Here is a 13,694-nt window from a genome sequence, read left to right as displayed (position 1 = left end):
GTGATGCAGTGATAGAACAAGCCTGTTTTTATTAGAGTTTACTGCTTCTTGTTTTCTATATCACTAGAAAATCTGCACAATGACACAAAATAAGAAGTAAAATGTGACATAAAAATTTATGAGACACAAACCTCCACAATGACAGTAAAATACCTGCACAATGACACAAAACCTCCAAACAAGAGATACAAAACCACTTCCAGGAGACAAATAACAACCACAGACCACAAACACTGACTCTCGACCAGGCCGTGATATCCGGTTGTGACTTTGATTACAGAAACAGGAACAATTGCAGCTTTATTTCAGATAATCAGTTTTTCAGCAGGTCAGAAATCCAAAACAAAGCTTTGTTCATTAGTTCATTATGGCAAACTGAGTGCTTGAGAGACTTAATATCAGTGATGAAATATGATAAATGTGCTGTACTTTCCTTCATATCAATCATCCGCAGAAGGAAGAAGGGATTTTCTGTAGCAGCCGTAGCTGTCGGCCAAACTCAGGAATGAAACCCAGTGTCATGATAACCGCCTGCTCTCCCACACAAAAAAATCTTTTTGTTTTTGCACGTGTGTGAAAGGTCACAACTTCATCAGCAGTGAATGTAATTGGATGATATATTTTCACAGCCAGAATTTGTTTTATTTGCAAGCCTGAACACTGTTTTTTTGTCTCACAGTGATGTGAGATTCCTGTTTTTCTGCATGCTTTTCACTTTGCAACACCTCAGTCTCACAGGTGCTGACAGACAGGAAATGATGCCGTCAATAAATCTGACCACGCAGATCTTGGCAGCGCAGAACTGTTCTCCAACTCGCCTCGAGCAACTAATGTTTTGGGTTCAAAATGTTTCTTACCCCTCCATCCTCACAACTCACACTATGATTTTTACTCTATATCTCATGCAGTAATGGAATACTTCAGCTGTAGTTTTAATCACAATGATTCACTGAGTATTTTGCATTTGGTAGCGTGATACCGTCGTTTAACAGCTGCACGTAATTTGAATTGAAACACATTTTAGTTTTTTTTGTCCCTCTGAATGCTTGTTTCCATTCCCTGAAGGCTGATGTTCAGTTACTCACTTTAAGTCTGACTCGGCTGCAAAATATCAAAACACAGTGACGAACAACAAAGCATGAAGGATGATTTAGTGTGTGTTGACGCCTTTGACCACTTTACATATCACATACACTGCATTTTATTTCCTTAAACTGATGGAATGAGTACACTGATGGTGATCAATGCTGATGTAGTGACTCTTCCTCAAAGTCACTTATGATGGACCCACTCCAGCTCTGTGAGCACGATCAGCACCATTCTGCAGAACTATCAGACGAACAGGTACAGCGGGACACATTTCTGCAAACCAGCTGTAATGATAAAGATCTGTAATACATGACAGGTAAGTTCATGGAAATGAGTAACACAGCTCCACATTTGCAGTTAAACTTGAAAAGTTGAGGTTAATAACTCATGTGGCATTTCTGTTTCAGGTCCTTCCGACCCGTTCAGACTTCTACCTCTTCCTCAGGTTGAGGTAGGTCACTCGTCGTCATTTCAACAGGGACGATGACGTTAACGCTGCTGTGGATCACTCGGAGGTCAAGGATGTCCATCTGTGCGCTCTACAGCTGCTGGACTGTGTGTGTTTTGTGTACTCGGTTTCTGGAAAATTACTCCTCATCAAACTTGTCAGTAACCCCAGTAAATTCCTCCTCCTCCAACAAAGGTATGACTGTAGATAATAATTCATTTCCTCATAGATGTGCTTATCTCGTATCTCTAGATCACCATCAACTTGCACTGCCTGCCTTCAAACACGAACGGTTTACCAGAACTTACATCCTCACGTGACAAGAATGTGACAAGTAAGAATGCCAGATGTGATGCTGATTTACTGGAAGATGTCAGTAAGATGTGGGAACAGTGACAGCTTCTCAACCATGACTGAAAACCACTGCGGCTGATCGGCAGCTATTTTTTTGATTTACCTAATTGCGAGTTCAGCTGCCGGGATCGTGACCGCTGGGTGTGTCCGCCTAGTTACCAGGGTGTGACAGTAAGACACAAACACACTTAATAAGGCAGCAAACACTGGAAGAACAATTTGTCTTTGTTCTCATTCAAGACAGAATTATGTTACGAAATTAAACTTAACTAAACTAGTTCATGATACACAAACGCTGAACATATATGGTTATTTATGTACACATTTATATGAACATAGTGCATTTTTTTTTTTGCATTTGCATCGAGGTGAATGTAAACAGAAGCAACAGGACGATGACGATGATAACAATAACAATACTTTAATTAACATGTTGTACAACAAGGTCACGGATACACACCGACACAGACACACAGCCAGCAGGCAAACCTGGGAAGAATTTAATTTAACATCGTATAACTCTTGTAAAAAAAAACACAGTAGAAAAAACTTCACAGTGGAGGATTGAAAGACTGAACATCTTTATTTATACAAAGATTATTCTCATTAAAATTACAATAATACAAACATATTTACAGGAGAGAGGGAAAACAATGCACCACTGTGAGATCATAGTGATGTTTATTCATTTTTTTTAACTATAGATGTAATCTGAACACAATTTAGCATCAAAAACAGCCCTGAATAAAATTATTTCACACTTTTCTTTTCAACTTGTATCATCACACTAATCAGACTGAAAAGACAGCGTGCATGATGTTACAGACGTGCACCAGTACGCACATTCTCACCCTGTGTGGATTTCTACATGTTCATGGAAATGACACTTTGGTCTGTACGTTTGGCCCTGGGTGTGAGGTGTCTGGACGGCAACACATTCTGGCCTTTAATTCAACTCAGTTTAAATTTAACCTGTTCCTCCTTGTGTGAGTTGCAGACAATACGGGGCTCACAGCTCCAAGAGACCTTGGAGTCAGCATTCAGCTGTGTGGGTCAAAGGTTAGCAGGGGACAAGGCCACTATAGGAACTGAATTGGAGCCTGACTGCTGTGTCAGATGGAGGATGATATCTAAATACATACATCTCCAGAAAAGGATAGAGGGCTCATCTAGGTGACAGTAACAGATTTGGTCATTTATGGGAGATGGACCTTCAACCCACCACAGTAACCAATTAGGAGTAAGCAAGTACTGCCCAAGGGACTTTAAGAAGGGTCCCACGAGTAGAGACGAGGGGTGGCACTTGGTAGAATTCCTAAGAGCGAAGGCGTAGGAGTTCTGATAGGGCAAGAAGGGCAAAAACGTTTGGCATTACTTTGCCCTAGATTGGAGAACATCAGATGTGTGGCCACACTCTGCTCGGATGCTAGGCTCAAGTCTGTTTTAATAAAGATTGCTCTATCATTCCACCCAGCCTTGCCTCCGCAGAATTTTTTATCAACCTACTACACGCCGATATCTTTGAGGAAGACAGCCCAGAAACTACAGGTGTCTACATGCCTCTATGATGGTGATGATCACGGAGGGATTTAAAAAACAATTGTCTGTCAGTCGAATGTCTGCTGTGTGGTGTGTGTGTGATGTGTGCTGGGTTATAAATGTATGAGAGTAATTGACCTTCATGGATAGATACTGTTCACGTTTCATGAAGGACATCCCGAAAAAAAAAAAATCTGTATGTTTGTTTCTACACCTGTAAGTGAAAGTGGTCTGTAAATGGCCACATGATGGCGCTAATCTGTCCAAAATAAGTAAAGACTTCTTCCTTTGGTTATGTCGTTACTTTAGAAAACTACCGAACCGACGCGTTCTCACTCCCGATCGTCAAACACAGCAAACTTGTCGCCTTAAGCTTCAAACTAAGCTTCACCCTGTGGCATCATTTTTGCATGTGATGTTAAGTTAGCGTACGTAGGCAACATCCAGTTAGACTTTCAGATGGAAGCTTGCTGACAAACACGTCACATGTTACGATTTCTGGGCTAAGAAATGATTTTACATCGGTGCCTTCAGTCGAGTCCAGTTCGGTTAGACAACTTCCTCGTGTAACCGTCTTCTCCAGGTCTGCAGCTCCTGGTAATCAGTGCAGATTAATAATCTCATGAGCTGAGATTCTTCATTCTGTCCAGTAATTCTAACAATTCACTGAACTCACAAAACAAACCACACAGACACAAACACACCAGGCTGTGTTTATTACGTGATAAAGACTTCAGATGGGAAGTAGATATATTGCACATTTACCATTTAATTAAAAAAAAAAAAATCAAATCCCACAATCATATTATTTCACCATTACATATATTCCTCAGCAGAACTGCACGTCTAACTGCGACACATATTAAAGATACACATGAAGAGAACAGATGTTTGTTGGCTGTGGATTAAAAATGTAAACAATGTGTAATCATAACTGGTGTATAAAACAAAATAAAATGCTCATTTTTCTTCTATGATTTTAACTCTTCTGCTGCACACTGTGACCTGAATGAAGGAACCTGCACGAGACAGAAGCATCGAAAACATCCTGCGCAACCAGACGGAGTGGATTTTGTTTTTGCAGCAGGTGATTCCATCACTCGTCTCAAACCGGTTGGGTGAACTTTGAGCTGCAATGTAAACACTTTCACTATGAAACAAAATGCTTCATCTGAAGATTGTTAAGATTATTTTTATTATTTCACCCAAAAAAATCTCCATCTTGATGGAAAGTCAGGTGAAACGTCGTCGTCCACAAAACATTTCTGGAGCTTCACAGTAAAACAGAGTTGCAGCATTCTGCTAAACAATTAAAGCAGCTGGAGACTTGATTTAAAATGAACCAAATAAATAGCTTCATACAGCTCGTCCACTGTGATCCAAGTCTCCAGAAGCCCTGAGATCTAAACTGAGTTAAGAAAGACGTTATTTACATCCTCAGTGCACAGTCGGGTTTGTGCACGCCAACGCTTTTAGCTAAATTCTAGTTTTAAGGAATCAGCTGATGTTTCTTTGGTTGTTTCTCTGTTTTAAATCAAGTCTCCAGCTGCTTCAGTTGTTTAGCAGAATTCTGTGACACTGTTTTTCTGTGAAGCTCCAGAATTGTTTAGTGGACTGCGAAACTTTTCATTTTTTGGGGTGAACTTTTCCTGAGAGTTGATACAACAGTCCTCCTTCTGCACTAAACTATCTTCCAAAGTTTATCTGAAGCTGATCAGAGATAAACTTTGGAATATGTTTTTGCAGCAGAGAAAGAAAAAACATTTCACTGTGCCGCCACGAGAGTATCGTTTAGAAGACAGGCTTTTAATAACTGTGAAAACATCCTTTGACATAATAAAAAATAACATGCAAGATGTCTGAGATCAGTTGAGATTATCTGGGTCTAGTTGTCCCAGCCAGAGACGATAAGAGCATTGCGGTCTTCGGCTCTTCTCTTCCTGCTGAAGTAACGAACGAGCACAGCCATCAACACCAGCGAGACCAAGAAGCCGACGGCGAACACCACGGTGCTGATGTTGGTGCTGAGGATCTCCTTGAATCTCCTACTTCCTCCGCTTGGTTCGATATCGGAAGGAACTTCTGGAGGAATCACTGAAACACAACAGTACAGATGTTTTATTGACAGACAGACATGCAGATAGATGAATAGATTTATAGATCAGATATGAACCTTCTCTGGGCGTCTCGTTGTCGCTGATCACATCCTTCAGGTGATTGTCCACGGCTGCATCGGGGACGTCCTGCCCGACGACCTGCAGAGGACCCTGGATGATGTAATGGCTGCCGGTCTCTTTGCTCAGGTCTCTCTTGCGTCTGGATGCGGTCTTCAGGCAGCCCTGAGCACATCTGGAGAAGGGACTGCCGGGCTCACACAGGATGACGGAGCAGGTGATGTACACCTGTGAGGCGGCAGGTGAGAGGCTTTTAGTTCAGAGGATATCCTGTGAAAATGTTTTTATTTTCATGTTGAATTAAACAACCTGCACTTTATAACCAGACACCGTCACACAGACAGTGTTTTCAAACCAAGCCTGAGGTTTCCTTCTAACCAGGAACAACGTTAGACATCAGATTTATCAGACATGAGGAAGTGGATCAAATAGGATTCTGTTATTTATCATGTGCGTGTGTTCGAGCCAGAACAAACACTTCACACTGCAGCAGTCACTGACACAAGTGGAAATATCCAAAGATTAAAAGGTCCCACCTGCCTGAATAATGTTTCAATTTAAGTTTAATGTGATTTAATATTGACTTTTTTATCACCTGGTCAAAGTTTCCAGTAAATTTGAAGGCTTGAACCTCGAAGTTGAACGAATCGTTGGTGGATGTGTGGACTTTAAGTGTCTCGTCCTGGATACACCTGCCAGAGACATGAATTGTAACACACACATACCGATGAAGGAGCCGTGAACGAAAGACAATATCTGATCCTCTTACAGATTAACTCGTTCACGAGCACTCACCCGTTGCGGATGAGGTCGTAGGAGAGGGCGTTTTCAGGGTTGTCATCAGGAGTTCCTTTGCACGACTCCACAAACAGTTTCACATCTGGCAGGTCGGACTGAGCTTGAATTCCGATGTAAAGTGGTTCCATCAGCTTCACCTGCACTGGATAGGCGCTGGCCTCCACCCTGTTGGTAAAGTTGCTGTCTCTGTATATCTCAAAAGAGTAGCCAAAGCTGCCGAAGCTGGACTCGGTGAAAATGTATTCAGACTTTTTGAGGGTGTAGTAACTGGAGATGCTGATGGTTTTGGGAAACTGGCAAGAGAAACCGATCTTCACAGTCTTTCGACGGACGATAACCTCGTTGGGCAGCTCAAAGGAGTTGATCTCATTGTTGAAAACGATGAAGTCGCCTTTATCCTGTGTTGGAGACAATAACAGTGGTGTAAAACACGCTGCAGGTATCACAGTAACCACCAGTGAAATCTCATTCAGATGTAAGATGTAAATGTTCCTCCACACCTCGAACTTGGTGCCGCAGGTGCTGAACGACATGCTGCCGGTGATGTGAGTGCTGTTGGAGGTGAGAGAGCACGACTCGTCTCTCAGCCGGAGGAAGTTCTTGTCGATGTCGGGCATGGAGGCTTTCTCCAGGGACACCACCATCTTGTTGGGGGAGCACTCAACAATGGCTTTGCCTGTGAATCACATTTCATATGAGCTTCTTCATCCACATCAGACTGTAACTCACAGACTGTGATGTGGCTCCAACATGAAGCTTCCATCTGGTTTATTATCCCCGAAAACAATCGTTCAGCTGGGCAGAAAGTAAAACTACTTTCAGATTCAGATGTTCTGCGTTCATTTACACCTGCAATCAGTGACGGAAAGTAACTAAGTACCTTTGAGGTACTTTACATGAGTATTTAATTTCCTGCTACTTAATATACTTCTTTATATATAACTTTAGAGTTACTTTACAGATTACATGCTGCATCAGTGGCAAAGTGGCAAATTGAAATATATTTATCTTATCAGCAGTCTGATTTTTTCATTTTATTTTAATTAATAAAAAATCTAATAATCAGAAAAATGACAATGCAGGTAATTGGTCTACCTATTTCATAAAGTATATAAACAACATACATGTACATTTATATATAATCTGCTCGTACTTTTGTTAGTGAAGTAAATTTGTTACCGGATACTTTTAGTCAAACTCAAATACGATTTCTGGTCAAACAACAAATTGTACAAACTGGACTTTTCGATAAAGAGCAACAAGCAGCTTTAGCTAAAACAACTCTGCGTCTGCATTTCCTCCTTGGAGAAAGTATTCGCACGGCCAGATGAGTTCACAGTTTCGACTGTAGAAACATGTTTATTTAAAACAGGTATCTCGTCGATTCACAAACCTTGAATGAGAGACGCTTGGGTCACCAGGACGACAACACACCTCATATCTGATTGGCTGAATGACAGAACAAAAACAAAAAACAGGTTTCACAGCAAAATGCAAAACAGATAAAACAGTAATAATAATCACAATGTCTAATGTGGTTATAAAGTGTATGATAACAACTGTTTACAACACATGTAGCCTATTCATCTTGAATATCAAACTTTAACAGAGCACACATTTTTCTGTTGAGATGAGATGTGATGTTACAGTGTTCATGTATTGAAGTGCTGCAGAGACCAAATCTCTGAAATGAATCGATCAAGGCTTCTAATAGCTGTAAGCAGGATATATTGTAACACACACTTCTTCCTGCAGCTGTTCATAAAACCGCTCACGTTTCATTCGTCTCTGCAGTGAAGCAGACCGGGACAAATCTGTACAGGTCTTCCTGCTGAGGAGTCCAGCTCAGAGTCACTTCAGCCTTCCCGTTCTCCTCGTCTCTGAACACTTTGGTCATGTTGTCGGGGCCGCTGACCTGGAAGTCGTGAATGCTTCAGGGAGAACATGAAATGATTACACTTATATTTCACTCAAGGATGTTTCTTTAGCTGAGTCATTGGCACGGTCAAACAGTTTGATCGGTGACTACCTGGAGTGTTGCGCCTGCGCCTCGGCCTTCAGCAGGAAGTTCTGGCCCACGGTGGCATAAAGGACATCGCCATGTGAAGGAGTCGTCGACAGGAACATGGGCTGCACGTGACCCGCCTCACATTTTGGTATCGCAGGAAGGACTGAAACACAGACGCGAAACATTATCAAGACACGTCGCACACGATGACACTGTAAAGTGTGTATACTGACAGAAAATGTAATAAACCCAATAATGCAATCAAATGTCCTGATGATATTGTCATCATTGTCACGTATTTTATTGATAATGAAATACAATTCAGATGAATCTTATCTTATTTTTTTGCAAAGCTGATGATGTCATGTAATAAGCTGTAATATCTTACAATGTGGAGCTCTTGGAGGGGAAAAAGTCAGAGTTTTACGAGAATGAAGCAGAAATTTTGGGGGGAAAAAGTGATGACATCATAGAAGATAAATATAATATTTTGAGGGAAAGATTTTGACTTTATCGACTGTTATCGCTTTCAAACGACCTAATATCAAACTTGTTTTTGCTTGTATTGCAACTTTGTTATCATAACTTTATGACATTTTTCCTCATGAAATTACATCCACATTCTGTTAAAATAACATCTTGTAACACTGTGAGGAAGGTTGGACTCTGTGAAGAGCAGCGTGATCTCCTGTCTCTCTGACGATTGTCTGAGGTGTTGGAGTGACTCACCCTCCACTGAGAACTGCAGCTTCACTTTGCACAGAGGTGACGCCGTCATGTCCGATTCTGTCGTTCCATCTGCGTACGTCACGGTGATGTTTTGCTTTGGAAAGTCCTGCAGCGTCACCTCAAACACGTGGACGCCGACACCGACTTGACCCGTGCTGGTCAGTGTGCACGCAGCCTGAGGGGACAGGAGACGATTAAAACACTTTGGATATTGATCTTATTTCTTAACATCAATAGTTATTATCAGTGTACATTTCTGAATGTTAATAAACCATCTGTTAAATGCAAAGACACACATCTTAGGGAAGGTGGAGACACACTGTGAATGTGCTTGACTGCTTGGTGTGGAATGGATGATCTGTTGTTATGTGTTTTATACAAATAGTAATAGGTTACCTCATCCAGAGCAAAGTTTGGGGAAACGGAAGCTTCTGACGTAAACTTGCATCTGACAAGATCTCCGTCTGGATCATGTGCCAGAAGACGAAGTCTGGAGAAACAGTTCTGAGGGACCCTGCATGGAAACACACAAATATCTGAATTAAATATAAACATTTAAGTTCATGCATCTGCTGTAAGTTTAATAGAAACTTCGTACATGTTAATATATGATGCAACGTCCCGTCCACAATATAATCTGATTGGTTACACGTCACAATTAGTAGCCAATAAATGCTGAACAATCTGAATCTGCAAAGTAACTAGTTACTAAATGTATCAGATTAACACAGTGGAACTTCACATTTTCATGTTCGAATGTGTTAGATAGGAAAACGTTTGCACCGTAGAGACGACACGGTGGCGGTCACTGGACAGCTGTTGAGGGTGTGCGAGTCGGATCGAGTTCCCAGGTTCAGCTCTGCGTCAGACATCCAGTTGGTTTTCCCGTTGACATTAGACACCCAGCAGCAGCCCGAGTCCCTGAGAGGAAGAAGGTCCAATGTGTTTCTGTCACTCATGAATATATTGATGCCCCCTCCACCTCCCACTCCTCATCCCCCTGCCATCTGGGGACTGAAAATGATGGAGACTCATCAGATTACAATATGATGTTGAGGGTTCTCAGTCATCCAGGTCGTGGTATTTTTAAAGTGCTGTATCATAGACAACTGGACAGTTTTTTGAAGACGTTTCACATCTAATCCAAGAGGCTTCTTCAGTTCTGACAAACTGGAGGGGAGCTGCAGACTTTTAAACTGTGTGGGAGTGTCCTTACAGTGTATGGGAGTGTCCTTACATTATGTGGGAGTGTCCTTACATTGTGTGGGAGTGTCCTTACATTGTGTGGGAGTGTCCTTACAGTGTATGGGAGTGTCCTTACATTGTGTGGGAGTGTCCTTACAGAGCCATTAAGAACATGTGTGAATGCTGAGTTTCAGAGTCCTTAGTGCCACTTCTGGGTCATTGTAGGTCGACCCAGAAGTGTTACTAACGACTCTGAAAGCAGACTCCCACACAGGGTTAAAAAGCCTGCAGATTATAATACGTTTTCATCTGCTCCCTTTCCACTGAAAACCCAATTCTGATTCTGATTACCAGCTATTTTGACAACAAACTGAGCCTCTGAAGCTGTGTTTCACATTGAAAATAATGCTAGTATTATTTCCTTCCATCTCTGCAGAAATTTCTGACGTAATCTTTTCTTAAAACACCCAAAATACCCTGAATGACGACAGCTCTGATGCCTCACTAGAGTAAGACAAGACATGGAAGTCCAGGTGAGCTGGTCTTACCTCAGAGAAAAGCTGTGTTTCGTAGTAGAGACGGTTGCTGTCGTCTTCACTTCAGACTGGCACCACCTGTCCTGCCCGGTGCTGTCCTCGTCCGTGTCCAGAACACTCGACCTGTTAAAGCTCGTACACACTCCGGCCTCACATGAGAGGGAGGACTGCCTCGAACAGTCGCTTCTGCCATTCAGCCTGTGATGAAGGGTCACCTACACAGTGCAGTAAAATAAGATTAAAAGACAGCATGCAGAAAGAATTTCCTCACTGACGTACAGAAAACAAAGAACCTCCGTATTAGTTAGGATTTTTATTCTTTACTTTTTCGACCACAGCACGTTGTTCAAATTCCACATGTGGTAAAACCTGATCAGTAGATCCCACGAGACAGTAGGAGGTGTGAATGTGTGAAGGAAGACAAGCAAGACGAGCTTCTCCTTGATGTCTTCAACTTGTTTGACTCACATCAATAAATATATTTATAGTTACAAAACTCAGTGAAGCTGTTGAGGTCAAGTCATTGCACTGTTTCACATCTAGTATTTGTCAAAGGGAAGAACAAATTATCCATATACATGTGAAATGTTTCACTCCACAAGTGACATATTGAATTTACATGTGCTTTTTTTCATCAGGGTTGTTTTCACAGGTGAAATAAACATAATTAAGTGTAAATACATGTAAGTCAAGGTTGGAAATGTGACGCCATATGTGGACATTTTTTATTCATATGTGATAAAAGCCAGTTATTTGTGAGAAGGCCCAGTGAACATGTGATATCATTTTATTTTCACTTGTCTCACATGTGAACGTAGCCAATCGCATGTGAAAATGTGTGAGAGTCTCATGTGAAAAAGCAAATTTCATGTGATTTTAAGAACCATATTTTGTCCAGTTGTTGCCCATTTCACATTTGATGTGAATTTATTTTCACGTTTTGAAATTTTAGTTCATGTGAGTTTTTTTTTAAAAGCAGCATCCCAGGTGTTTTGTGATATATGTACACTGCAAAAAGAAGAATCTTAATCCATTTGTCTAATTTTTCTAGTCAAAGCATCTTGTATTCATTGTTTTTAACTTCCAGTGTAGCTGACATCTTTAGCCCGTTCTCAGGCAGAATTCTTTTTCAAACAGCATCAAATTAAACAAGATAAATCCTGTTTAACAAAATATGATGAATATGAACATGTGTGTACCTTAATTGTTCCATCACTCTGCTTCTTCAAAGGCGTGAAACTGATGCCGTCTCCGTAAAAGCTGAGAGTGGAAGCAGGACTCAGTAGCGAGAGCAGCAGCAGCAGCAGAGTTGCACCGGCCTCCATGATGTCTTTCAGAATCTGTTCGTGTGAAAGCTCGTTCAGTCAGTTTCTTTCTAAGAAGTCGGAGAGGCGGCTCCTCTAGAGTTCACCCAACAGGACGAACCAGATCTGAGCTGAACTCTAACTATTTATCATTTTATTCAGAAACAGGAAACACGTTGTTGGGATGATCATTGATGGAAACAAAATCCATGTTGGAGGAACTTTTGTGCATTTGTTTGACACAGCAGTGGGTCACAGCTGGTGTCCAGGTGTGCTGTGTGATTGTGTTGCAGCTGTACATTATTACTGCAACACACAACTATGCATTCATTTCCCGATATCGAGAATAAATCCTTAAAAATCTTCCAGGAACCTCCAATATTTCACTGCTAACGCAATTTTACAAAATATTAAATGAATGTGTGAGTTATTTATCTGTCATATTGTCTTTTAGCATTAGTAGATAAAAGATAACTTGTATAGAGTGATAAGATAACATGAATATAGAGGCTATTATGTGCAGGTATGAATACAGGTGTTCCTTGAGAGTCCGGCCTGCTCTTTAGTCTGCCGTGAGCACAAACATTTAAAAATCAGTGCTGTGCTGCGGACGACCATCCACTGCTTTGGCTTAAAGTCAGCAAGTCAGGAGCTTGTACCCTAACCAGAGGGGATGAAAATCATTTCAAATAGTTTTAAATCTTAAATCTCAGTTCTCAGCTGAGTTTGATCAGTTTTGGTCTTTGTGAGTAGAATAAATGGTTAATTAAACACTGGTGACAGTTTTCCTGAGGCCTCTGACTTTGACCACAGATCCTTCACACTGCACTTAGCTCCGGGCTAAGAAAGTGTTCACACTGGCACATTCGAAAGTGAACTAGCCTGGACTAACTGATGCCCTGATGTCTCCGTAAAAGCTGCTAAGCATCTAAGAAAAATGTTTACACATATGGCTGCTGATGAAAGCACAAACGTTTTTACAAACCAGACAGAAAATAATAAGGAGATTTTTTAAAAATATGTATTTTATGTATGTAAAATGAATTAATAAAATACACCTTTCTAACTGTGTTCATTAGATAATGATCAGGTGAGAGCCAACAGCAGGGATGTGAATGAATACATAAATAAATAAAAAGGTTAATAGATGTACGCTGGGATAAAAGAGACAAACCAAACCTTTGCCTAACCAGCAGGAGGTACTGGTGAAATCTGCTCCTCAGTAAATAAACGAATAAATAAATAAATAAAACCTTGATGAATAATTAATCCACCGCTATAATGCTGTTTTGGAATTTTTAAAAAAGTAGATTTAAATACATTTATCAAAGAACATGGTCTAGACCTGCTCAAGTTGGAAAGTGTCCTTACTTTTGTTGTGAAGCTATACAAATGAAGACCGATTGTTTGATTTGTGTTTATACCGAATCTTTATCTAATTATTGTAATTCCATTTTTAAAAAATGTAAGAAGTGAGATATTTTAAAATGAAAGTCACACTTGAGTTGCATTTTGCTGATATTATAACTT

The 13,694-nt window shown here is 40.8% G+C and overlaps 1 protein-coding gene across 1 annotated transcript; it reads right to left on the bottom strand.

The window, feature by feature from the left end:
• Positions 1-5,031: 5,031 nt before the first annotated feature.
• Positions 5,032-12,213, bottom strand: LOC119018250. The gene is made up of 13 exons (XM_037095765.1): positions 12,060-12,213; positions 10,873-11,075; positions 9,923-10,060; positions 9,536-9,653; positions 9,140-9,314; positions 8,432-8,573; positions 8,178-8,333; positions 7,796-7,851; positions 6,903-7,078; positions 6,400-6,800; positions 6,200-6,296; positions 5,604-5,832; positions 5,032-5,524 (listed from the first exon to the last, which is right to left on the bottom strand). Exons 1-13 carry the CDS (start codon positions 12,183-12,185, stop codon positions 5,316-5,318), a joined length of 2,226 nt encoding a protein of 741 aa, XP_036951660.1. The 5' UTR covers positions 12,186-12,213; the 3' UTR covers positions 5,032-5,315.
• Between the last annotated feature and the right edge of the window lie 1,481 nt (positions 12,214-13,694).

The sequence above is a fragment of the Acanthopagrus latus genome, chromosome 4, assembly GCF_904848185.1.
Source record: "Acanthopagrus latus isolate v.2019 chromosome 4, fAcaLat1.1, whole genome shotgun sequence".
NCBI classification, from domain to species: Eukaryota; Metazoa; Chordata; class Actinopteri; order Spariformes; family Sparidae; genus Acanthopagrus; species Acanthopagrus latus.
This window is presented reverse-complemented; position numbering and strand designations above follow the sequence as displayed.